We start from the raw sequence: 27523 nt of genomic DNA, 5'->3' as shown, positions 1-27523 counted from the left end.
TGGCCATAGCCCTAGTACTATACCAAATGTATAGTACTTCTTTACCAGTGCTATACCAAACATCAACACTAGAGGACCCCCTTCTCAAGCTCCAATCCCTCTGAAGAGGACAGACAGCCCATTCCACACAGCAAACAGCACTTTGTGCAGAAAGAGAGAACAGAGCATAAACTAACTTCCAATTTCTCCCTACCTCTCTCTCTCTCTCTTTCCCTCCTGAAAATCACTCATCTATTGGCTTAGCAACAATAGCCACAAAGGGGTGGAGTCAGAGCTGTCTATCTGGAGACAGAGGCAGGGCAAGGAAATGCCCTACTTCTATCCCCCCTTTTGATTGGTCACACAGCTAAACATGTGATCAGGGTTTGGAAAAAGGGGGGAATTGGGGTGAGGTTGCAGGAACAGCCAAAGCAGAGATAGAGCAGCCAGACAGCGCATGCTGCACACACACACACACTATTCTCTCCTCTCCCACACACTCAGCCACCAACACACAAACATTCACACCAGCAAAGGGTATGGCAGCTCACTGAACAAAATGCTGAGGAAAAACTTGAGCTACACTTGTCTTCAAATTTGCGGTGATGCACCTCAATCTGTGTGTGTGTGTGTGTGTGTGTGTCTGTGAGTGAGTTGGATGTGTGGCTTACTTATAGTGAAAATATGGAACACACAGCATGTGTGTGTACATGTGTCTCTGGAGAGTGTCCTTCACTGAGCTGCCATAGTTTCAGAAGGATAACGTTATGCCACAATGTGTCTTAGTTAGGTACCTGCAGGGCAACTATTCCAGTCTAGCAGTTTGTAAGATCTGCCGCTACCCAACGCTGCGATCACAACCCAACATTAGTAGACCGGTTAGAGGAGCAGAGAGAGAGAGAGAGAGAGAGAGAGAGAAGAAAACAAAGAGAGAGAGAGAGAGAACAGAAAAAATAGAGAAAAAGAAACAGAGAAAAACAACAGACGACAAACAAGATCACAACACTGGACGACACCACTCCACAGGAACTGCAAAGACAGACAAGAGAGTTAATATCACAGAGGGCACTACAGGAGAGCAGGAGAGAAAGAGAGAATGAGAGAGCAAGGGAGAAGGGGTAGAAAGAGTGAGAGGGAAGGAGACAGAGAAATAAGGGGGTGTGTGTGTGTGGGGGGGGGGGGGGGGGGGGTTAAACTAGGTGGGGCATTGAGATAGCAGAAAGAGGAATAAACAGGGACAGAGCAAGAGAGAGAGGGAGATAGAGAGAGATGTAGACGGAGAGATAGAGGGGAAATCATAGAGGCAAAAAGAGAAATAGAGACAGAGCATGCAGCAGCGCTCTACAGTGTACAGCATTTCGTCTAGATCAGTACAACTACATAGCAAGAGCTCGACCGGCACGCGAGCACACACACACACACACACATCCTCAAAATGGGTTGTGTTCCACTGACGTTCTTTGGTTCGTTGAGATCGTTTGTGTTAGCTAGCATCATGTTAGCTTGGTTTCAGTCAGTTAGCATGGGCCAAGTTAGCTAGTTAGCTAGCAGGGCTTGGCAAAAAGGCAAGGGGCACAGCAGACTGTAGTGCTGAGACTACCAATAAATGACTTGGCAGTAAGTTTCACAATTGATGACAGTGAAATAATCACTGGCAGATTGGGCCTAGATTATGGCCCATTTATGATTGGATGTTTCACTCAGTCAAGTTCACCTTAGAGCTACTGAAGATGAATGTAGCTTAAATATATTTCTTCCAAAAGAAACTTTACTTGATTGATGTCAGATGAACACAAACCACAAACACACACACACAAACTCAAAAATTCTGCAGAACTCCACCCCAACCCCATACCTCTAGCCAAAATGTGCGACTGTGTAAACATCAACACAGGTGCCAACATCCAGAAGACTTGCCAACATGAGTTCTTCTAACATCAACAGAAGTCCAATCCAAGACTACTGCAAACCAAACACAACCAAAGTCCTTATGGATTCCAACATTATCTCTTCCTCAAAAAATGTCCTCACTACGATCCTTACTAAATCTTTAACAAACTAAACACCTGAGCCTATCTAGATTTAAAACCAGTGGTTTTGAATACTGTCTAATACACATGTGCAACAGACTCTATTTTAGCAAGAGGGCAAGAGTTGGAAAATCAAAAATGAACAATCTAAAATCAACACACCCCGAGTTCACAGCTCAGGGACATCAATAAATTATTTGAATGACAAACACCTAACATGGACAATGGTGTGTAATGGATTCTTGATACTACTGGAAGTGAAACCAACACAGTAACCCCATCTGGTTGTCATTCCCCTGGCCCATAGCCACAGCCTTAACCCAAATCCAAAACATTAAACGCTGTCCATTCCCATACTCATAATCTTTACCTTTGTCCAAACCCAAACCCATAGACAAACCAAAAATTTGTCAACCTTTACCCATACCCAAGTTGATAGCCTTTTCCCAACTTTAAAACCTTGACCTTCATCTATGCAAGCCCATAACCATTGCCTTAGGGTTAAATTTATAACCACTACACTGGTATCTATTGTGGCTCATTTCCATTAAGGACTGGGGCTGGCCCAAGGCTTTACAGTGCTACACTCTGGGGGCATGCTCATGAGCCCCCATGTTCATGCCCCATGTTTGGCTCCAGCAACTCGAGCTAGGTAAAACCAATTGTTTTCGGGGTTTTTTTCCCCATAACAACAGTACTCGGTGACCTCGAGAAACAGAGATCCATGTGAAAAATTGCCGGAATTGTCCAATAAACACAGGTGTATAGCCTTGGTGTTCTGTTTCCATTTGGAGTAGTAATATCGGGGACATTAGCTAACAATGCTAGAAACTTCAAAACGGTGCTTGGCAACGACGATTTAAACAAGTCACAAAATTGTAAGAAGCATTAAGTATACTTAATTATTTTGCTAAATTGTTATATATCTGTAGATAGTTTTCTTTCCAGAAATGTAAGCAAAGTCACTTATGTTGCTAGGCAACCCTAAACAATTGCTCCAGGTCTGTTTTTACATTTCTCCAGTTTTATTGTTGCATCGTATTCCATTCCAAAAGTCTTCGGTTCAGCCCCGATGCGGCCCTGCCTTACTATACTCTGTCCCTCACTAAAAGGGACATCCAATGGGTTCACCCTGGTTTGGGCTAAGGTCTGCCCTGTCAATCTGAGGACAGAGGTCAAGCAATTCCTGCTAGTTGTTTACACTTGATAGGTAACAGAGAGAGTTATGGGATGCCATACCATTGATCTTATGTTATAGTTGGGAACTTCTGTCTACAAGATACTTGTGATACAGCTGAACAGAAGAGCAGAAGAAACATCCTTGATCCATTTAAGTTCCAAGACAGTTGCATTTGGTGTTTGGAGTGATGTAATTCACTGTATGGCAAGTTAAATAGTGCCTCTATGCCTCTTTTACACAGAATACATATCCATTGGTCCTTGATACTGGTATTAATACTTAAAAAAAATGCACATTTGAGACAGCCAACCTAATTTTTTATTAAATTACCTGTATGAAAGGCTTGTACATGTGTGTGTGTGTGTGTGTGTGTGTGTGTGTGTGTGTGTGTGTGTATGGCCTTGACACAATAAACCCATTGCACACCATGGTTTTTAGCTGACTTCAGACTTTATATTTGAGAGAAAGAATGATTTGCTCACTTTCTGTAGTCTTTTCTGACATAAATCTGACTTTACTATGCTAAATTTGACCACATTTGATTACCTAAATGTGAATGTTCATTTATACATTTATACATTATTCATTTATGCACACATTCACACATATACACCTACACACACTTGCATATGAGAAGCTAACCTTTCCAGTATTTTAATAGTAACGTATAGCTAGCTATAGATTCTGTCACTTCCAAATCTACCCCAATACAGATGATGTCAGTCACAACTATATAGTAATGCTGACAACATACACACCTATACACTACAACTGACTGACAACATTGCTGGCCCTAAAACAAAACTGACTATAAACAATTAAAAACAGCTAACAGCTAGCCAAGCAGCTAACCATAATAAAAAAAATCCACACAAGGGTCCACACAAATAACACATCCTACCTCTAAATTCTGAGAAGACTTTATACTACTGATAATACAGACTGAATATGATAACTGACCAATAACACAACTATACAGCTGATTAATACCCCACTTAGTATGTCCATCACAGTCACATCAAGACATTAGAGATGTCGAGAAACATCTGAAACAGCCCTGAGGAGGCTCTGAAGAAGACAGGCACTCTTTGGTAGCAGCTGAGTGGTTGAATGTGTGTGATCCCATTCTGTGTGTGTGTGTGTAGATGTGACTATGTATGTCTGCATGTGACTGCAATGCATTATTATGGGGGTAAATTCATGTGTGTATGTGTGCATATGAAAGAGGCGAGTGAATGTAAATAAGTGAAGTGAAACTCACCAGGGTTGTGTATCCGGTCAAGCAACTTGACAGAGCGGGCGCTGACCACACCACCAACGTGCAACAGGAAGCCAGGAGGGAAAGACGTAAGGGTGAAAAAAGGGAACTCCTGGGGGAGACAAGTACATGGAAGGTCAATCCAAGGTCAAGGTCAACTGTGGTCAAGGTCGCACAGCCTAGGAAATCAATTTCATTGAGAAACAGAAACTTACAACAACACACACTTTATTGATTTTAAAACATGAACTCTGCATAAAAAATAAAAAAATCATGAGCATAGAACCACTACACCACTTTACAGGTAGGGGTGCTGTTGTGAGAGGTTTTGCTTTTCATAAACTGTGTTATCATCCTTTTCCTTTCAACCCATTTAATTTGGCTACTAGCCACTTCACAGGCAAAGGTTCCAGAGAGGAAACTGCCTTCATCTAGCATGCAATGCATCAGACAACATTCATATATTCTTACAGGGGCATCAAGCATCCTACACAACATTTCATTTGAATGCTATTATCCTCACATTCCTTCTTGTCAGAAAGAGGACTGACTACAGTGACCAGTGATGCTGTAGTGTGATTCATCTATAACATTTCAATATGTAGGCTATATGGTTAAATAAAGCAGTTGTATTTTTGTAGATATGACAGGTAGTAATCTACAGTTTTTAGCCACTCTTTAGATATACAGTAGCCATTCAGTTTTGACAAGTTAGCCATCACTTGGTAGGTGATACCGATTTAACATTTACATTATAATTTCATTAGTGAAACCACAGCAGGTAATGTGTAGCCATGTTAGCATTCCCCTTTTGTCATCATCGGTTAGCATTCAAACTGCTTCTCAGGTGCATCAGGTAGCATTCAGACAGTGAAGGAATCATCTTCACCAACAGAGGGAGAGAAAACCAAACCGCATTCACCATGCCAGGGATACACGTCAGGAGATGAGAATGACAGGCCAGAAACAGGGAAAGGAAACAGTTCAGCAATAGTCCACAAGGTCTATGCTAGCTATATGTTAGCATGATGCTATCTTACATGAGCAACATGCGGATTGTTTTTTGGTGAGTTCTAGGCAGTTGGTCAGAGCTGTAAAATCTGTTAAGATACCTGAGTGTTTTAATGTATAGGATATGTAAAACAGTCAAAATGTACATCTAGAAATAGCAACAGAACATAAAGAAATAACCTTTTTGATGTAACACTTGAGCTCTGTGTCCACTAATGTTAGCATGCTAACCAGCAAGCTTCACGGCCTCTCCTTATACCACTTTGTACCTCAAGAGGCATTGTATCAAATACATACAGGTCAATGGAGGAGTGTCGTCTTGGATGTAATTACTGACGATATCTGATGATTCAGATTAATATAATTTCAATTGTAACAAGAGTGTCAATGGAAGCTTAGAATACATTAAAAGCTAGTCATATGATAAACTGACTGTCCTGTGAAATCTAACTGAAGACTGAACAAGACACTGAGTGGCCTGAGTGGCCTAGTGTTGGACATCTAGGTCAACACAGACACATGCTAAATCTCCAGACTGACAAACGTGATAGAGATGCTGTGAGGTGAACAGACCCGCTATCGCAACACAGAAGAGACTCTCTGAGAGGGACATCAGACACACAACAAACAGAACGAAATATGACAGGTGACATCGGACACACAAGAAAAAGGTCAAAGGTCACCAAGCGGTTTGTCCACATACCCTGGTACCCACAAACCCACCAGAGGTGGGGAAACCCTATGTCAGCAGAATGAGAGGATGAAGAGGCATATTATTCACTCCTTCTGATGGGGCAATTCTGACATTATTTATACTGCACTTAATGTTAGTTACTCACCTACACTATCCTCTATTGGATTTCATGCAAGTGATATTCATACTGATTCATTGAATTTTGCAATCACAATCACACTCCACTTGCTCTACAGTATCACTCCAAATGTCCAAATCACAAAAATTATACAATTAATTGCACACATGAAGTACTTTACATCCATACCGAACATTCATTCTCATTGCTGACTGTCCAACTCATGCAATACTATTACAATAGGGTTTTAATAGTAATTCCTAAATGTGTTCTATTGTTTCTATGTTTTTGTAATATCTGAATCAATGATATAGATCAGTGGTCCCCAAACCTTTTCTTCAGAGGGCCAGCACGCTATGCCTGGCTCGAAGATAGGGCCAGAGACTGGGAGTATGTCAGTAACCGCAAGTAGCTTAGTGCTGTGACAGCAGTCTACCTTAGTTGAATATTAATCCATCACATTTAATCATAGGCTATTATAATCTAATACTATTGTTAGCTGTGCCATCATGCCATATCAATATAAAATGTAGTTTAACATGGAAATAGCTCAAATGAAATAATACTGATAAAATACTTTAGCATTTCCAAAAGTATATTTTATTCAAAATTGGTGAACTCTGAGTCTTTGCATACACAGGTCAAGTTGTGAACAAGCAATATCCTACAAATAATTTAAAGTTCTCAAACTATGACAGTTACATGATATGGTCACTAAGTACCCTTTTAAATACAGTAGCCATCAGAAGACAAAAATGTGTCATTTGTAGCGATACAATCTGTCACATTTGGTAGGCTGCTACATTGTTTGCAGGTAGGCCTACATTTCTTTCCGTTTTCAATGGCAAACTCGAAACAACGCCAAAACAACCACCAGTGGACAAAAAAAGTATTACATGTGTACTGTTAAGACTCGCCATAGAGAATGAATGGGGGAAATTATGGAGGTTATACTGTATACTGTGTCATACTCCTGTGCGGGCTCAATGCTATATACCACGGATGTGTTTTGGGGGGCAACCCAAAATGAGGTGGTGGGCCTTAGTTTGGGGATCACTGATATAGATAAACCAAAGCTAAATGTACTTGGCCCAAAACTAAGATTAGCAATGACGTCAATCCTCAAGGCCTGGACAACCTGTTCTGATATGTGTGCTTAGTGTATTCCTGTTTAGTGTTTTGTGTGTGTGGGTGTGTAACTTACCCGCTGCTCCAGAGCTGTTTGGGTCTGCTGCCTCAGCAGAGTCTTGAGAGGCCCAGCCTCCTTCCCTCCACTTCCCCCACTGCCCATTCCTGAGAGAGAAACACAACCTCACTTCTCAATTCACTACCTCAAAAACTTATCACAACCTCACTGGTTCATTCATTAACGCACAACCGTACTTTTCTCTAAGTACTACCTTACTGCTTGATTCACTAGAGCAGAGTGTCACCGCCTAGGTCACTCATCCTAATACATAACCTCACTGCTCATTTCTCAAATTCTTCAACCACAGCCCTCTATCCATTATTGTACAACCTCCCTTCTGCTGTAACTTATGAGTGATATTGACAATTTATTAATTACGGTATATATTTATTTATACTGACAAAGTTCAGTTCTCACTAACCATAGTTCAGATACCATATAAAAATCAAACAACTGCATGCATTGCAACTGTATTTTTCCACTGCAAAAGCTGTGAGGTAGGATGGTATTAAAGAAGGTCTCTTTCAAAATTAGCTTCTCATATTCAGAATCACAATCTAATTGTTTTAACTTCCATGGTAGCAGGTGATATTGTCCAAGCAATACAAATGTGTCTGGAACAGTAGATGTTACAACAGTTAACTACAGCCCTTCAGTCTTAGTTCAAAAATACTTCTATACCTCACAACACAACGACACAAGCAAACTCTTGAGCTTAAGTATGTACCTCTTTTTCATAACTATGAATGGCTCATGGCTGACAAGGCTACACATCGCTAACTGAATTGCAAAATAGTCCCTCCGGTTCCAGCGCTGGGTGACCAGCAATCAGGACGCTTTTCCCAAATTGTTCTTCCACTAGCCATGGATAGAAGGGGAGGGTTTTTAAACTGGACATGCCTCCTGGAAGTCAAAGGCTAGGGGGTCACACAGTATACTCCTGTGGCAACTGTGGGGTTAATCTTTGTGTGGGCCATAGTGTGAAGGTCGTCCCTTTAGGACAACCTACAGTAGGTCCAAAGATTGTGGCTGCATAAAACAAATGCTTTTATAAACATAAAAAAGCTGTGGCAAACCAAATTAAAAACAAGGTGGGGTTACTGATCTGGTGCTACACACACACACACACACACACACACAAAAACACACACACATTCAACATAATTAGCTAATGGGTGGAGATGAGTTTAGTCCAATGAAAGTCTGGGTGTGGTAGGTATTTGCGAGTGTGGGTGTGGTAGGTTATTGCGAGTGTAGGTGTGGTAGATTATTGCGAGTGTGGGTGTGGTAGGTTATTGCTGGGGGTGGGTGGGGATGTGGGGCATATCACAGTGAGTGTGTCCTACCAGAGGCTGCCAGAAGCAAGTTCTCACTGAAAGAGACACTCTTTCTCAGCGTGGCTGCTTCTGATTGGGCCACAAGTGAGGGGGGAGGAGTTGAGCTCCTGGGGGTTCCCTCTGATCCTGAGGGGCGGGGTTTGAGTGGGGAAAGGGGAGGGGCCGAGACTGAGGAGAGGGTGGGAGAGCTGGGAGAGAGAAAGAAGGTGGCACGAGACTGACGGACTTCTGAGGGGATGACAACAACACGAGGTGGACACGATGGGGACAGAAAACACCGGAAGGGGGGAAACAGAAATGAGCCAGAGTGAGAGGGGGAAGGTGGGTAGTCAAGAATGCATAGAGGACAGAGAGGAATCAAATACAAAACACAAAATGGACATACAAAACAAGAAAAGGAGCAGGAAAATGATGGAACAGTCTTGAAAAGAGAGGATCAGAGATGAAGAGAAGGGAGACCTCTGCAGTGGACCACTGGCAGGAGAATACATTAATAAACTAAGATTACAAGGCATAGGGCTTACATGATGATAATAATTCAATCTTAAAGGAACGTATGTAAGAAATTAAGTATGTATTTCAATTAATCATAAAATGGCCCTGATAGGTCACTAGACATTAAGAAATCATGTTCATTTCAAATACTTATATCACTGACAACAGTAGTCCAGCCAGGATATTGTCATTTAAAAAGTGAAGTTGCAGCCCTCAACTGATGTTGATGTTGTGTTTTGTCATGTCATGTTGTGTTTTGGCCTGATGCCCCACCCTCTACCTATCTACTAATCACAAAGTCAGTAGTGTTTCGGCATCTGGGTTGGCAACCTCGAGTCAGGGGGGAGGGGGAGGGGATACACCGCTCTACAGTAATTTGAAAGTGATTGCAGTACCAGTTTTGGCCACAATCTTACATATGGTTCCTTTAACTTGTGATTTAATCATGCATTCCAGCCTGTGGTCCACTAGGGAGTTTGATTATTGGTGGGTAAACCCCCAGTGACCAATCAGGGCGTGATGAGGGCTTCAGCACACTGGCCCTGATATTCTACTACCACACACACAATGATCCTGATACTCTGCTCTGCTCTTTAGAGGACATGGGTGAGGACTGGAGCTGGACAAAAAACATATTTGTAAAAACGCATAGGTAAACGTGTATGTGTGTGTGTGTGTCGCAGGAACAAAAACAACAGAATTTCTGAAATGAAAAAAATACTTGGTCACAAAACACAAAATAATACACATAATAAAACTGGCAATATTGGCAATATTTCCCTCAGTATTCCTAGATACCATTTTATTATCCACTTTTGCAGCTATCTGGGGACTCTCAGGGAAATAGTCAATAACATTAGGCAGGAATGACTTTGACCAGCGGCAAGTGGTAGATTTCCTATTTTCCACTGTGGTTTGGCAGCGGAACAGTTGGAGTGGCAGCATCACGCAACGTGAACGTTAACCGTTCGTGTAACTTAGAACTTCTTTTGAAATATAATAGAGTCCCGAAGTGTGACGTAGCATTTCCATGACGGCAGAATCACTGGATCTAAACAAGCTTTCGAAGTGGCATAAATAGCATTGAATGTAGACATGTGACATCATTTCTAGCTAATAAAAATAAATATATCCATTTAAACGTGTTTTACCTGCTAGGCAGCAGCTTAGCCACAACACGGATTCCTTGGCAGGTGTAATAGAAAGAAACAAAACTCCAGTGGATATTTCACGTCTTCTCAAAGACTGGCGGCTGTTAAGAGCAACGTTTTTTTGCCAAAAAATAAAGCCAAAACACGTCCGTGAATTTAAGGATTTTAACCGCATGCTGTGAAGTTACATGCAGGTCTCTTTTACGGAGGAAACCCATGCTAAAAGAAAACTCTGTAGTCACAAATTTGATCGTGTTGGTATGAATATATGTTGTAGTATGTGATTCCTACAGTGTAAAAAAAAAAATACTAACGTCTTAGAAACGTTGTAAAATTATTTAAATAGATTAAGAAAGCCACCGCTATGGTGATTTCTAATGGTATATTGATTTGTTTAGATCCAGTGATATCGCTGCCTTGACAACGCTACGTCATGGCATCGATACTCTATTGTGTGAGCGCTGCGTAATGCTTTACCACTGTCGCTTAATTATTTCCAATGTGATCCCCTCCTCAAGCCAAAAATTTTTAATTTGAAATTCATTTCAAATTAAACCAATGGGCAGGACAACTGGGTCAAACAACTAGATAGGAACACAAGATTGGGACTAAACAAAGTAAGGGTGGGATTACAATTGAAAACAATAATATGGGGACAAAAGGTCTGAATGTAGACAAAATAAGTTTTGGGTGGTTATTGGTTATGTGTAAATAAGTAGGGACTTTGGGCTGTATTTTGGGCACCAGCGAATGGCGTAAAACTCGTTTTTTCACCCGCGCAAAGTTTAATTTCGGTATTTTGCACGTTTATTTTTTAAACATTGCACCCAGGGGTGTGTCAATTAACACCTAGGGAGGGGCCTGGCACGTTGTCTAAAAATCGCTATCGTACACCACCTAAACCTGGTCAGAAGTCAATGGCGAGTTGTTCATATGCTATTTTAAGAGCGCATGTCAACAGTCATATTGGCAGGTGCACGCACCATCCTTCTATCATTCATGAATGCACAACAGCGCACGTCTATGCAAAGCATTACAAGTTGCACGATTACAATGGGAAACATAATTAGAATAAAGATATTACGAAATACTGTACATTTCATGATGAGTAGTTATTCACCATCATTTGCAAATTGGTAATGACGGTTAAAAGTGATTAGGGGAGAGGGGAGAGGCGAGAGACACGTATGGAGCACAGCTGAAGACACACAGTCACGAGATATAAGCAACTCCTCTGCAGGATAAATGTTATTTTGTTCAGTCATTTGAGCAATATTAGGGTAAGTGTTGCTTTTTCCAGCCAATGTTTTCGGTGGTAACCCATAGTCAGTCAATAGTGAAAGTAACTGCATATAACTGTCTTGTCGTTGACTGACTCCTTGGTGAAGTTAGTTTCACTTTGCCAATGAGTTCAAATAATAGACGAGTGCAAATGCGTGAAGGCTATGCTAGGTTTTAGTAAAGCATGGTTTAAGAATGACTATTCCATACGGTCTCGCAAGCAGCCTCCTTCATCAGATGTCATTCTCATTGGTTTAAAATGATGTTACGCCCCGAACACACCCATATGACTGATTAAAAAACCTAGGAACACCTTGTTGCGCCATGCGTTCCACGTTTGATAACGAAACCCCTCCCAATGTGAACTGGACATTCTACTAAATTTGAATAGACTTTTGACGAGTGACGATGGACTTTAGAATGTCATGATAGGGCCCTTTGACTGCACAAATGACCTCACCTGTGCAGATGTGTAAGGCTTGATTGATTGAAAATAGGTCAATGTGTTGGTGTTGAAAGAGGTAGTTTGATATTTGGGGTTTCGGTAGGGATGGTAGGAAGATGAAACTGGTTGAGAATAGATGGATTTGGGTGGATAAGGGAGTGAGAGTAGATGTGGACGATTTGCAAGTAGTGCTTGTTAATAGTGCCTGGGGTTGTTGATGATGTTGAAGATACATTTTAAGGGTTTGGTTGAGAAAGATTATAAAGATTATGATGTGGTGTGGTCTGAAGGTAAATGTGGTGATAATGATGATGTGGTATGGTGTGAGGGTATATGTGGTGATGTTTAATGGCATTAGTCAAAGGCGTTTAGGGGTGAGGTTTTAGATTAGATGTTAAGGGTTACTAGTAGATGTTGGGGGCCTTGGGTGAAAGTTTGGGGGATGGAATGATAAAAGATGTTGAGGGGAGATCGTAAACCTTAGGGACTTTAGTCTGAGGTTGATGGTTTAAGAATAGATGTTAGGATTTGGATCAAAGTTGGTGGTTTACAGTTAAGGCATAATGATACATTTTGAGGGGAAATGATAGATGTTATTAGGTTTGGGTTGAGATTGGGGAGCTTGGATGATAGTAGATGTCGAGGGGCAATGGTAGATGACGGGAGGAATATGGAGTAGATCATGAGGGGTAACAGAAGTCAGAGTTGAGAAGTCAGGGGTCGGGTAACGGTCCGGCCTTACCAGTCTTGGGTGTGAGGCTGATGTCGGTGTCGGAGGAGGAGGACTGGCGGCTGTAGGACTTGGAGGGGGAGAAGGAGAAGGCCGGGGCCCTCAGGGGGGTGGAGGGTCCGGAGGAGAGGGGGTTAGAGGGGCACTCTTCCCCAAACACAGGCCTGCCAGAGAACCAGGGAACACACACACACACACACACCGTCACTCACGCTCACAGACGCACGCCCACACACACACCGTTCCTCACGTTCACAGACGCACGCCCACACACACACCGTTCCTCACGTTCACAGACGCACGCACACACACACACACACCGTTCCTCACGTTCACAGACGCACGCCCACACACACACCGTTCCTCACGTTCACAGACGCACGCACACACACACACACACACCGTTCCTCACGTTCACAGACGCACGCTCACACACACACCGTTCCTCACGTTCACAGATGAACGCACACGCATGCACACTCACAGTCGCACACAAACACTCCATCACTCACAAACATGTACCACTCACTCAGGCTCTCTCACACACACACACACACACACACGCACACCCACCATCACTCATAGTCACATCTGCACACACCATCACTTAAGCTCACGTACGCATGCGTAGGCACACGCACACCGACATGTTAACACTTGAACACTCTCCATCTCTTATGCACATACTGTACATACATGGTTTGACCACATGCATGACCACACACACATATACGCACATATACGCACACAAGCACACTCATCAACCCCATCATTCATGCTCAAACACAAACAAACTCACATGCACACAAATACCCAGACACACACACACACACACACACACACACACACACACTCTGACACAGCAGGGAAGCCAGAAGGAAGGGAGGATGTTTGTGTATGTGTATGTGGGTGTGTGTGTGTGTGTGTGTGTGTATGTGTCTGGGTGTAATGAAGGAAGGGAGGGGACTGCATGACTGAAGGATGGGAAATAAAACAAAATCACAGAACAAGAGAAATGAAAAGGTGCCACTCAAACGGAGGGTGAGCGAGGCCAAAGGAGAACAGAAAAGAAGAGAGTAAAGGAAATGAGATGAGAGAAATGAAGAAGCATTTGTTTCAGCTAACCAAAGCAGAACGCTCGAGTAAACAAAGCAGAGGCGGACCCCAAATTCTTGTGTGTGAGTAAACAACTATATCCATCTGTTTGGCTGCTTGGTCTCCACAAACATTCACAGTCAGAGAAGTAGGGCGTGCGGCAGAGGTACTGATCCACAAGCGTGACTTGAGCTGTTGCCATGGTTACAAGTGAACAACATGGGATCTCTGCTAATACTACCACTGAACATGAGGTAGTTAGTGGAAGCATCAACCATCTGTATACATGAAAACACACCACATGGTTAAAACCTAGCGGCTGGTTAGATTAAGCCTGCTAGTGTGGAGAGGGAGATTTGAGTTTAGTTGGTCACACTGTATTTGGACAGTTTGCCCACAGACTAACTACAGATGCTCCAATAATCAACAAATTATCTGTTGCCACTTCGTTAACTACAATTTATGGTTAAGGTTGGGGTTGGATTTGGTTAAGCATTAACTTAAGGTGATGTTCAGTAATTGTTCAACAACAATTTTGTAATTTAGATGATCTGTTAAGTCTTTGTGGGCAGACTATCGAAGTACAGTTACTTAGTAAACGAACAAAAGAGCCACCAAATTCCTGTGAGCTCTTAATGGATAAAGCCCCCCTATCAGTTTTAGGGGCGGGGCCTAGCTGTCATGGGGCGTGGCAGGGAGGATGCTTTGGCAGCTGAAGGGAGTTGATTGGCTGGAGCTGGTGATATCCTTCCCCATCCAATGGCAGGGGAGGTGATCGTGGAGGGGTGGGGGGGTGGGGGTGTTGGATTGGGGGTTGGGGGGTCTGGAGCAGGAGGGTACCTGCCTACACTGTCTGGCAGCTGGGGCCTGAGAGAGGGGGGTGTTGGCGCAGCGGGGGCGAGGGGCCGCCCGGGGGGGGCGCCCGGAGCCCAGCGTACCGGAGAAGAGCAGCGTGGGATAGGACACACTGAAGCCCTGCGCCAGACGAGACGCCGCGCCGTGCACCGGGCTGCTGTGGCTCGAGCGACAGCCCGACACACACGTCACACACGCCGCTGGAGATCTGGAACACACACACACAGGCATGCGTGCACAAGCACACTCACAGGTGTTAGACACACTTTCTTACTGGAATGCAACCACTTTAGGCCGTGGCTGCTCAAAATTAAAGACTGAAACACACACGCGCGCACACACACACACAGACACAGACAGAGAGACACACATCACAACCATAGGATCCACAGCACAAGACACAAACATTAAGAAAACAGCAATAACAACACTTACAAATTCACACAACAAACACCCACTCACTATGAACTTTTAGATTTTAGTATGACATGGTTAATTATTGAGGACTGTTGTGAATATGGGGTGAAAATGGATTCAGTATTTGATGCATTTCTGAAGTTTTGAATCGTCAAATGAAACTTAACCTGACATAATGAGGCCATTTTTATATCATGACACTACATTAAGAGCTGTGTGTGAGAGAGAGAGAGTTCAGCATTATAGCTGCTATAACTATCGAGCTGTTTGTGTCGGCCTCGGTGCTCACTGCTGACTTTAACCAGTAAGTTTGTCTGCCTCAGGGTGTCGTTTCTGGCTGGCCTCCAATTTTCCAACGCAACTAAGCTCTCCACCTTTTAATGAGTGGGATGAGCTGAAAGAGGCTGTTGTGTTTCATCATAATAGACATAATAGAAAAGTAAACAACACCAAAGATTGTACTGAAGAGCTGGTATAGACTTAAAAACAGGACAAACGTGTGTATGTCCTACTATTGTAGGTCTTAACAAGGTCTGGAGGACAAAACATAATTTTTATTGAAGAACATATGGAGCCAGTGAGTGTGGCACTTTCATCATAACAGTCATAACAGCCAATCATGACATGTCAGAACAAATGCATGATGTTTTCAGGTAAGACAATTACCCACGATGACAAAAAATATTAGATGTATATTACAACAAAAATATTAGAGGTATACTAGATATCATATGGACTTTCATACCACTGCTTGGTTGAATTTCCTATTGTGATGCACTCTTCAGAATTAATATCTTCAGTTATTATTTTTCAGATATCTGCACGCCTATGAAGTAGGTCCAGCTCTTTGGCCACATTACGCTTGTATATCTATTCACCAAACTCAACAAATTTGGAGTAAGGACAGAGATTTTACAAAGCTAGGCTCAACAGGAAATGGGATATGCCAGCTTGGCAACGAGATAGATGGAACCATTCATATAGACCTATAGATGGAACCATTCATATAGACCTATAGATGGAACCATTCATATAGACCTATAGATGGAACCATTCATATAGACCTATAGATGGAACCATTAATATCTATACATGGAACTAATGACCGGGCTTTGGCCATAGCAGCCATGCATGGACTAGTAACGGCAGTTTGTCCTGCAAGTTGAGAAATTAGTCGATGTGTGGTGGAATGAAGTAGCTGTACAAATAAGACAGTTTTAGCTGGTAACACAGGAATTATCAGCAAATTAAGACTACGCAAGTGTGGCAACAGTGGTATAAAAAGAATAATGGACTCCATGGCATTTGGGAATCAGAAGTTAATGCAATTCAAGGCGTAGCCGCAATTCCACCTTGAAAGTGCATTAACTTCTGATACCCGAAAACCGCGTTGTCCATTATCCCTTAAATAATATACCTATTCATAATAATATACCTAGTAGCTACCTGGATAATTATAGTCTCACTGACTTAACTGAACATAATCTCTACAACAACCATACAGGTACACAGATAAAAACGACAGCAAAACAAACTATTCACGTTAAAACACACACACACACACACACAGCTATGTACAATGTACACACACACACACACACACACACATGCTGTGCCTGGTGTGCTTGCAAATGACACAGCCAGACTACATACACAACAAAATACATACAGTACACACATACACACACACAATCACTCAATCACTCGTATACAAACACACTACACACACCGGTTGTCTTCAGTAATCCAAATCGCAGGTTCTCTAAGGCAGCCGTGCATGAAGGAAGGAAGAAAGCGACATGCAAGAGATAGAAAGAAAGAAAGAAAGAAAGAAAGAAAGAAAGAGAGAGAGAAGAAGAAGAGAGAGAAGGAGAAGAGAGAGCGAAAGAGAGAGAGAGAGAAGAAGAGAGAGAAAGAGAGAGAAAGAGAGGTGCATGCAGGGGCAGGAGCAGGATTGAGTGGGGTGTGTTTGTGTATGAAAAGACTACTCTACGACGGGTATAAGCACACACACACACAGACGCGCTCAATCATCATCGAATACAAACTATAACACAATCAACAGAGTGTACTTAAAACAATACATCTTTACACTAATAGGAAGCTATAAAAAGAGGCTACACACACACACACACACACACACACACCTCTCAAATACACATACAGTACATACACACATCTAAATTCCAAAAGTCACAAACTAACAAATGTATACAGAGGGTATGTTTCTCCTTCGTGCACTGGGCTATCATACAGCTTGAAAGTGTGTGTGTGTGTGTGTGTGTGTGTGTGTGTGTGTGTGTGTGTGTGTGGGCTGCACTCACTCCTTGATGTCTTTGGACGGCGAGGAGTTGGCGGTGTGCTGGGCATTGCTGGGGGGGTTGATGAGCTTCTCGAGGGTGCAGGCGGTGCCGATAGCCCTGACAACCAGGCCGCTCTCACCCTCCAGGTCGAAGCACTGCAGGTAGCCCACCACCGCATTCCCCCCCATCTCCAGAATCTTGAGCCCAATCTTACGTTGGAGCTCACCTGCACCACACACACACACCATATGAGACACACACACACAGACAGAAACACATGTGCACATTGACACACAAGCATAATGCCCATCTGAAAATAATGACTTTTGGCATTAGACTGGTGGCATTGACATCAATAGTCATGAAGTGCTTCGAAAAATACATGGTGTCTGTGCTCAAGCTAGGGGTCAATCCGGCACTTGACCCATATCAGTTTGTGTATAGACATAGCAGGGCAACGGACGACGCCATAGCCAGCGTCACCCACCTCACCATCAAACACTTAGAGGATCTCCAAGCCTACGTACGTATTTTATTTGCTGATTTTAGCTCAGCCTTCAACACTCTCCAGCCTCATCTGCTTATTTCAAAGTTGAAGCAGATGAATGTGAACCCTTTCTTAATCAAATCACATAGTTCAAAACGGGTTGTTCTTATGCTTCTTCATTATTCATCCTTTATTATTCATGTCTTATGGGTATAACATCCATTAAACCAATGAGAGTGACACCTGCCATTCCATTTAAGAGCAAGGTGCGCAAAACCAAAAAAAAGTGTGCTGGTATTTTGATGATGTAATGAGTGAGCGCATCTCTGAAGGAATCTGCTTGTACTACCGACCGTGTAGGCAGCAGCGGGATCCCACCCACGCTTGCTTTGCTAAAACGTGTGTGTGTTTCCCAAGCAGAGTATAGCCTACACACATCTGCACTCACCTACAATTTGAACTCGTAGGCAACGACAGAACAAAGTCTTACACTTAGTTATTTACTTTTACCATTGACTGAGAAGGAGTTATTTGAAAACATAGCAAGAAAAAGCAACACTTCCCCCAATATTACTTAAATGACTGAGTACAAATCCTAAGAACATCCACCCAGACAGATCAGTCATGTTGCCTGCGCCTCATTGCTAAGGTATCGCCAATTGCTACATTTCGTGATTTTCAAAATAGCTGTGATTTACATGTGCCTTTCTCTTTAGACCAGATTTTTCTTGGTCAGTGGTATTATCATTTTTAGTGGCACTGCGTTGGGTGTAAGCTAGGAACAAGACCTGCGTCACACCTGGCGCTACGATGTGTCCGATATAAGATAGGGCCCTTAAGCTCTTAACAGAGATTAATGGCAAGTGAAAGTCTGTGTGTGTGTGTGTGTGTGTGTGTGTGTGTGTGTGTGTGTGTGTGTGTGTGTGTGTGTGTGTGTGTGTGTGTGTGTGTGTGTGTACCTGACATGAGTGAGATGAGTCTTTGGCGGGCTTCGTTGGATGCTCGTGGTGTTCGGATGCGGTCGATCCACTGGTACTCTGGATCTTCATTCACCACAAGCTCTTCCACAAAGCCGTGGACCATCACAGCCCGATAGCACCGCGGGATAGACGTAGCTGTGTGTGTGGCCGTAACACAGAGAGTTGTAAACAAACGCAAACACACACAAATAAAACATCATCACGGAAGTCGGCTCATCAAAGCATGTGAACAATGCAGTTATTGCTTAAGCATAACAGTCACCATACACACACACACACACACACACACAAAAACTACATCACTTAGGTCTTAGCTCATCAAAGCATGTGAACAATGCAGTTATTGCTTAAGCATAACAGTCACCACACACACACACACACACACACACACAAAAACTACATCACTTAGGTCTTAGCTCATCAAAGCATGATAACCAAGCAGTCATGGATTAATCATAACCCCGGCCTTTCTCTCACACACTAGCAAACCCATAGGTAAAGACACTCACTGCAGAAAAACTTAACACCACACGAAGACTGTCTGAAGCGGTTGAGATCGTTAAAGAGGTCCACCTTCACAAGGACGTTAATCTCACCACGGATACCTGAAACATACAGTAGCAACACAACGGTAGAGTCGATCACATACACACTTACCGCTGTAAACAGAGGATTGGCAGCTATGCATTTGTGAGATTGCAACACTGTCTGTGTTTAGCCTGTGCATGAACATGTGCTGCTGTGGGTGGGTGGGTGTGTGGTATGGGGGTTACTGTAGGTTCATCCTGAAATTTCACCCTAAGGCCGAATATCCCTGACTTTTTGTGAGTACCGTGTATGTGTGAGTACCGTGTATGTGTGAGTACCGTATATGGTGTCAAATATAGGGAACCACTCAGAGACTACTGTGTTTGTCAATGTGAGTATGTGAGAGATGATTGTGTGTATGTGAGTATGTGACAGATGACTGACTGTGTGTGTGTGTGTGTGTGTGTGTGTGTGTGTGTGTGTGTGTGAATGTGTGTGTGTGTGTGTGAATGTGTGTGTGTACCGTGTATAGTGTCATAAATAGGAAACCATCCAGATATAACTGTGGCAGCCTCGCTACAGAGCAGAGGGTCAATGTCGATGTAGACTTTGCCGATGGCATCGTTGGCACTGTAGGTGTCATGATCCAACACCGTGATCTGCAATGGTTCATCCTGCAAGTCCTCATCATCCACCTATTCAATACACACAGCTACAATTAGACTCTCACACACACACAATACAAGCATATCTAGAGAACACCCATGTTGCAGATATTGCCAAATAAAATCCTGCTTAAAGGATAGTTCCGGTATTTAGCACTTTGAGTCCCTTTTCTGGTTTGTTTTGGATGAACTAGAGTGGTGGACACCGAAGTTTTGATGATGGGTCCTGTCTCGACTTTCTGGCTCGTTTTGAATCGCCTTTGACTGTTTCAGAGTGGCTGGCTATGGGCATGCACAAACATGTCCTTAAAACAACCCTTTCAATTCAATTCAATTCTATCCAAACCACAACTATAGACAGAGGCAACGTATGCTGGGAATAGTATACATAGGAAAGTGTATGAGGCACGCCCCTCTCCTCTGCTGGTTTTGACAAAAGTGTTCACTTGAATGTTGCTTTTGCAAGCTGTTTACTCTCAAAAGAACATAAAGACAACACAGACAAAACACAACACACACAAACATACAGACACACAAACACACTCACCTCAAATTTAAACCACTCAGAATTCCACTGAGGGTTAAGGGACTTGGGATAGACGTCTGTTTTAAAAGTTGTATTTCCAAATTTGACCTAAAAGAAGAGGAGTGCAAAATCCGCGTGTGGATTTACAAGTGACTCCAGCGGTCTCTACATGTAGGCCTAAACAATACAAAACTGCAATATGATCTGAATATTTTTTATTTCAAACAGCATGAGAGCACACAGAGAATGATTAAATTCCATCAATAACCATCAATAAGCACATTTTTGCACAGAATGCAGCTCAACATATTTCCCAACAAAGTGCAGGCACACACAAATGTCAAGTGCATGTCAGAACATGCATGTCATGAGTTTGTAGGATTACATGCTAAGACGCAATCACTGACCTCAACAAAAGCATCGGTGAGATCACTCGCTCGGTCCATGACGGGCAGGTGGCGACCCGCCACAATCTTGGCCTTAAGTTTGCCTGGCATGATTCTGCTGCTGCGTTTATCTGGTGTAAAATAGTTCTGTCAGCAGCAAATTACACTTGTAACAAAATATTCACACTGAAGAGCAGACAGACAAAGATTCTAGTACTAGGGAGCATGCAATGATATCCGTGATAGACATAAAGTTACCTGCGAGACAGGTGGATTTGACAGTTCGACAGCGTGCTCTGGAGAAACTACACTTGGTGGGGCGTAGCTCGTATGTTAGCTAATGAGCTCAGTAAATGAGCAATCTGTGTTTAATGTAGGTTTTGCTAGCATAAAGTAAACACTTAAAGATCTATTAACTAGTACTAGATAATTGACCGATATGCATAGTTTTACTTCCCACACAATTACTAATGGACACAATGGACACATTTCAGCCATCTAAAATAATAGCATACAGTGTGGCAAAACATGCTAATCGCCAATCTGAAAAATGGCGAGTTGTCCATGTTGACAGTTGACCATGTTGACAACAGCGCTTGCTAGTCGCTGGTTTGCTGGCCACACATTGATGGGATAGCATCTTGTTAGCAAGCTAGCCATAACTGGCAAGTGCCTGGCTTAACACCATTAGCTACTTGCTTAACTTTTAATGTAATCGAAGGCTACTTAACAGGCTACTTAGAGCCACTGTGACATAACGGTTGATGATCGGACAGATGGCAGCCGGGTTTAGTGCAATACACAGTTATCATTTGGTAAATTAGTGGGAGGACATAGTGTTGTTCGCTAGCTATCGATTGTTCCCATGTACTCAGGCCGCTCTATGATACCTGTTTAAGGATAGCAGCTAGCACGTTAACGTTAGCAATAGCTAATCATGTCATGGCATAGTTTACTATTACATCACGCTACTGCTAGTTACCGCCAAGGGACAGGTTGTTCACACATAACATTTCATGTAGTATACATGATATCAGGATCACTGTTAACGAGCTACTCACCAGAGCCACAACGTTATAAAGCAGAGCTGCAAAAAGACGCAGCGTTTAATCTAGCGATCCATCGATTTGACCTCCCTTGGATGCCCATAACGTGTGTCGAAGGGTGACTATCCTCTCTTTAACATGATTTTAGTCTCAAATCGGTGTAGAGCCTTCTCAGTAGTTTCTGCAAAACATAAACGTCACGTCAGTTTCCATGTATTATGAGAATATAATTAATCATAAGTGTATGGCTGGTTAGCTGGCTAATGAGAACAGTAGCCTAACGTTACCGTTGTCAGGATGACTGCAGTAACATCTAACCTCGGCGTAAATATTGCGGCAGACCAACGTCAAGTGAGCAATGTAGGATTACTTCCGGAACATGTTAATTCGGTAACATAGCCGAATGTATATTCGATATTCTAGGCTACGATATTCCACGATATTCCAGTAGTCTAAAAAATGTTTGAGTGAAGAAGTAGGCTAGGCCTACATGTTTTAGTCTATTATGCCATTATATTTTACGCAGCCTACAGCTGTTTTGTGTGCCCTGTCTTGGTGAGTGCTGAAAAAGCCTTTAAGAAAGGTAGCCTATGTAGGCTATAGATATTCTCAGAAATCACTGTCACACAGGAAACATTGACATTCTTACCTTCTGAAACAAAGGAAGCTACAAGGTAATAATTCCACTCATTATTAAGTCTTAACCTAATGATGTGTGACAGAACAAAAATGTAGCCTATATGAAAACCATGACCATGACAACCCAGGGACAGTTTAAGCAGCAATTATTGAATTATATCTGTTTGTAAGCCCACATTGTTGAGCTGGATGTTTGTGCTTTAAATGGACAATAAAACTTTTGAGATAAAAAAGTTTAAATAAAAAGTAAATAAAAGTTAGTGTCTTCATGGGTCTTGATTGGTTTGAATCTGACCTTAAAGGGCGTTCTTTCAACGTGTCTTGGCAGGGACAGGTATCTAAGTCTCATGACCTCACCACAGGTGTGCCTCAGGGATCAGTATTAGGACCCTTGCTTTTCTCTATTTACACCACTTCCTTAGGTGATACCATTCGCTCCCATGAATTTGACTGTCACTGTTATGCAGACGACACTCAACTTTACCTGTCTTTCCCACCTGATGACTCTAGTGTTTCCCACCGGATTTCTGCATGCCTTAAGGATATTTCAGCCTGGATGAAAGATCGGTGCCTTCAGCTTAATCTCTCAAAAACAGAGTTTTTGGTGTTTCGAGCTAAAACAGCTATTCCCCAACAGATTAACATCCAGCTTGACTCAACTTCACTGACCCCAACTAGATCGGCACGAAACTTGGGCGTTGTAATTGATGACCGACTTAACTTCTCTGAGCATATAGCTTCTATTGCAAAATCATGTCGGTTTATGCTTTACAACATTAGGAAGATCAGACCTTATCTGACACAAGATTCCACACAACTTCTTGTTCAGACCATGGTCATCTCTAATTGTCTCTATTGTAATTCACTATTAGCTGGCTTACCCACTTGTGTAACTAGATCATTACAGCTGATTCAGAATGCTGGAGCACGCCTGGTCTTCAATCAGCCAAAGAGGACACATGTAACTCCTCTCCTAGTTACTCTCCATTGGCTCCCTATAGTAGCCAGAATTAAATTTAAATCTCTCACTTTGGCCTATAGGACACTAACTGAATCTGCTCCTAGTTATTTTAATTCAATAATCAAGCCTTACATCCCCAACCGCCCACTGCGGTCTTCTGGTGAGCGTCTGTTGTGTCGACCAGTCATGAAAACTGGGTCTAATTTCAAACTCTTTTCTTCAGTGGTTCCATGTTGGTGGAATGAATTGCCCAGTGCTCTCCGTTCCTGTGGTAGTTTTGGGTCATTTAAGAGGGGTCTAAAGACATTCCTATTTAAAATATACCTAGTTTTTTAAGCGCTTATGTGTTATGGTTTGTATAATGTTGTTTTATTTCAATTGGGCTGTTAATTAATTTGACATTATTGTTTATTATTGATATTCTCCTTAATGTAGACTTAGCATGTCATTGTTTTTATATTATTGATTGAATGGACATTATTGTTTTATTATTGCCTTTCCCCTTTTTTTCCATTGCTTTTTATTAGGCTATTGATTGAATTGATATTATTGTGTATTATAACTATTCTCCTTATTATATTTGACCTACATTCTAATCTGTTCCCTGTTCAATTTTAAATATTATTATGTTGTTTGTATTTATGTGTCGCTTTGGACAAAGGCGTCTGCTAAATCCATAACCATAACCATAACCATGGGTGCATGCACTGAGAGAGATGCTGTCACAGTAGGCCTATTTACACGATTGGCTTAGCCCCCTAATCCCCCACAGCTTTAAATAAAGCAGGGCAGGAGTGTAGAAGGAAATCCAGGGACACCCTCAACTATTCTGACACACATTGTGGACGTGTGACCTCATAGCTTGAATTGTGTGTGTGTGTGTGTGTGTGTGTGTGTGTGTTTTCACATTCTTACACACAAAGGTAAATGTGATACCTCAATATAACTCCCAAATGTGAGCTGAGAGTTAAGAAAAGCAAAAGAGAGGTTGAGAATGAAAGATAACTTTAAAATATGCAACTGTTTATGTGTGTGTGTTTTATGTTTGTGTGTATCTGAATGTGTGTGTGTGTGTGTGTGTATGTCTGAATGAGTGTGTGTGTGTGTGTGTATGCTGGGGATTCACTAAGGCCATGCATAATGTAATAATACTTGCGGGTGTTTGAAGCATAGTGTTTGAATTAGACCTCAGTGCCTAGGTGCCTATTTGACACACACTGGGTTGATATCCAAACCTGGTTTCCGTTCGGATGTTAGCATGCAAAAATCATCTCTCTTCCAACAGGTGTGATGCTAAAAGTAGCACCCTGACAGGCAGAGATGTGCTAACAGACTATGTGGAGAAGAGCTCATGCACTTATTCTGGAGCTCCAACTCCCCCTCTGGGGGAAATATGTCAGCCATCTCAAGCAGCAAGCTGTAAAGAGAAAACTCTATCTTTACAACCTTTTGCGTATCTCTTTCTGTCTGTCTCCGTTCTCTTTCCCACCTCCTCTCTGTCTGTTTAGTTTCCTCTCTTTGCTTCATAGTCATCTCTTTTCTCTCTGTTTACATATCAGGGAATATGGAAGTGGACACAGACACCCCTGGGATTATTCAATTTGTGCTGATGGAAGTTTGATCTGTATGTAAACCCATGTGTTTGTGTGTGTGTGTGTGTGTGTGTGTGTGTGTGTGTGTGTGTGTGTGTGTGTGTGTGTGTGTGTGTGTGTTTGTGTGTGTGTGTGTGTGTGTGTGTTTGTGTGTGTGTGTGTGTGTGTGTGTGTGTGTGTGTGTGTGCTATTTATTCCTTAACCTCTCTGTGTCTTTGGAAGCAGGTGGGGTGTGAGGAGTGCTGTGACAGAACTGGCTCCTCCTCCCCTGATCAAACAAGATAACAACCTAAATGGTCTCAAACACAGATACACACTCCCACACAGTGAACACAATTCATGGCGTTTGCTTTGAAGCAACTTTGAAACATCTGAAAGCTGATTAATTTTCCCATGCTTGTTCAGAAATGCAATAATCAAAGAAGATAAGTTCCTCTGTAGAAGCAAAATGGTGTGTGTTGTGTGAAGAGGGTCATCATCTGAACACAATATTCAACTTTATTGGTTGTTGCCAATGCAGCTTTGGATATACATTATACAGATATGCCTACTTGCATGTAATGTCATTGATTATTGATGGGAAATGTCATGGTCACATGATTATAAGTATGGCAATTAATATGACAGTGATTGGTTGTTTTTATGGAGTGTGAATTTAATGTCATGGGCTTGTCCAGCACTAACAAGAAGATTTACTGACTTATTAGACACACACAGAGAGAGAGAGAGAGAGAGAGAGAGAGAGAGAGAGAGACATATACACAGACATTGTCATCCATAAACTTAATACATGAACACATAATAGGCCAACCAAAGTTTATGCCCATACACAGTCCCTGAAACATGTACACAAATTTACCGCCCACTAATTCTTATCCCTTTATACAAAGACACACACACACACACACACACACACACACACACACACACACACACAAACTTAAAACAATAAGGACAGCAGGTCTGTGTCACATACCAAAGCTATATTTATTGTCCAAGTGATACACTCACGCCCATCATGCCTGTTGTGTGTGTCAGTCAAAGTCTGTCTGTCACCCTCAAAGCCCATTGTGTCTCACTCTTTGGGGTTTAGTGTTCATTGTCGAACCAGCGGAACAACTCAGGTAAAACCTCCACTGTAGCTCACTTTCTCACACATTTACACACACACACATTCTCTCACACACACACAAATGTACCTCTACAGTAGATTCCATTTGCACAAGAGTGTGTATGTGTGTCTGTGAATACGTCTTAGTATGTGGTAAGGTTTTATCATCTCAACTTTGTGTAGGCTACTGCATTAATACAGAGATTGTATGTATACAGACCGATGAGTGCATGGTAATTTTACTTAATGTGTGTGTGTGTAATGTTTGTATCATGTATTGTCATGTAAAGTCCTTGTCTGAAAGTGCGCTATTTCTTGGCATTCAGGTGTCAACATGGCAGACGAGTGAGTATAGCATTTTATTTTCAGCAAAAATAAATATGAAGAGAAAGTGTAATAAAGTGCCATGAAATCCATATGCCTTTATAGATTGGCCTATTCAGAAATGTTTGCACGCACAGCCTCTAAAGGATTCTAAAGTAGACATTTGTGATGCAATGTCTGCAGTTTAATATTTGAGTATATATGCCCCCCACCACAACCCCCTGAAAAATGTTCAACACATGAAACATGTGTTGAACACACTTGTTTTTATGAATGTATCTCATTGCTTTCTCTCTCTCTCTCTCTCTCTCTCTCTCTCTCTTTATCCATGTGTCTAAAGTGATGTAAGTATATCTGTGTTCAGTGTTTTCAAAATTGTGTGTTATTATGCTTATTTTGAGAGTTTTTACTTTGTTCAGGGATACTTATGATGTGATTTCTTTGCATCTCTCTCTCTCTCTCTTTTTTATCACCTACTCTGTGTGTGCGCGTGTGTGTTTCATGCTTATGTCACATGCTGTCTCCATGGTGACAGCTCCATCACTCTTTCTTCTTCATTCTTTTCTTCCATTGTCTCTTGCTCCCTGACAGGATGCCCCCCGGCCCATGTCCCCCAAGCAAATCCATGCAAAGGTAAGGCTCAGCACTGTCACAGTGCCTCCAACTGGTGTGGAGGAGTGTTACACAAAATAGGCCGTACTGAAATGCGT

At 42.3% G+C, this 27523-nt stretch overlaps 2 protein-coding genes across 13 annotated transcripts in view; one reads left to right on the top strand and one right to left on the bottom strand.

Moving 5' to 3' along the window:
- The window catches only part of c2cd5 (C2 calcium dependent domain containing 5), a 54688-nt gene extending 32091 nt beyond the window's left edge, over positions 1–22597 (bottom strand). For 3 of the 12 annotated variants that reach the window (XM_042109412.1, XM_042109414.1, XM_042109417.1), the window contains exons 1-14: positions 22474–22597; positions 22202–22367; positions 21162–21271; positions 20776–20862; positions 20087–20258; positions 19545–19640; positions 19015–19170; positions 17590–17794; positions 14838–15056; positions 12911–13062; positions 8806–9024; positions 7475–7563; positions 4451–4559; positions 774–827 (exon numbers count right to left, since the gene is read on the bottom strand). In XM_042109412.1, coding sequence (XP_041965346.1) covers positions 774–827; positions 4451–4559; positions 7475–7563; positions 8806–9024; positions 12911–13062; positions 14838–15056; positions 17590–17794; positions 19015–19170; positions 19545–19640; positions 20087–20258; positions 20776–20862; positions 21162–21251 — 1648 coding nt within the window. In that variant the 5' untranslated portion in view covers positions 21252–21271; positions 22202–22367; positions 22474–22597. Of the gene's footprint in view, positions 1–773; positions 828–4450; positions 4560–7474; positions 7564–8805; positions 9025–12910; positions 13063–14837; positions 15057–17589; positions 17795–19014; positions 19171–19544; positions 19641–20086; positions 20259–20775; positions 20863–21161; positions 21288–22201; positions 22368–22473 lie in introns of all 12 variants that reach the window. The other 9 variants (XM_042109413.1, XM_042109415.1, XM_042109419.1 and 6 more) reach the window with 9 other exon arrangements.
- Positions 22598–26406: 3809 nt separating this feature from the next.
- tnni1c (troponin I, skeletal, slow c) overlaps positions 26407–27523 on the top strand; it is a 4291-nt gene continuing 3174 nt past the window's right edge. Inside the window, exons 1-4 of the mRNA XM_042109475.1 lie at positions 26407–26502; positions 26816–26834; positions 27154–27157; positions 27405–27446. Of these exons, the coding sequence (XP_041965409.1) occupies positions 26824–26834; positions 27154–27157; positions 27405–27446 (57 nt within the window). The 5' untranslated portion in view covers positions 26407–26502; positions 26816–26823. The remainder of the gene's footprint in view (positions 26503–26815; positions 26835–27153; positions 27158–27404; positions 27447–27523) is intronic.

The sequence above is a fragment of the Alosa sapidissima genome, chromosome 11 (genome assembly GCF_018492685.1).
Source record: "Alosa sapidissima isolate fAloSap1 chromosome 11, fAloSap1.pri, whole genome shotgun sequence".
NCBI lineage: Eukaryota > Metazoa > Chordata > Actinopteri > Clupeiformes > Clupeidae > Alosa > Alosa sapidissima.
Note: the sequence above shows the minus strand (reverse complement) of the source record. Positions and strands in the feature narration are given on the sequence as shown.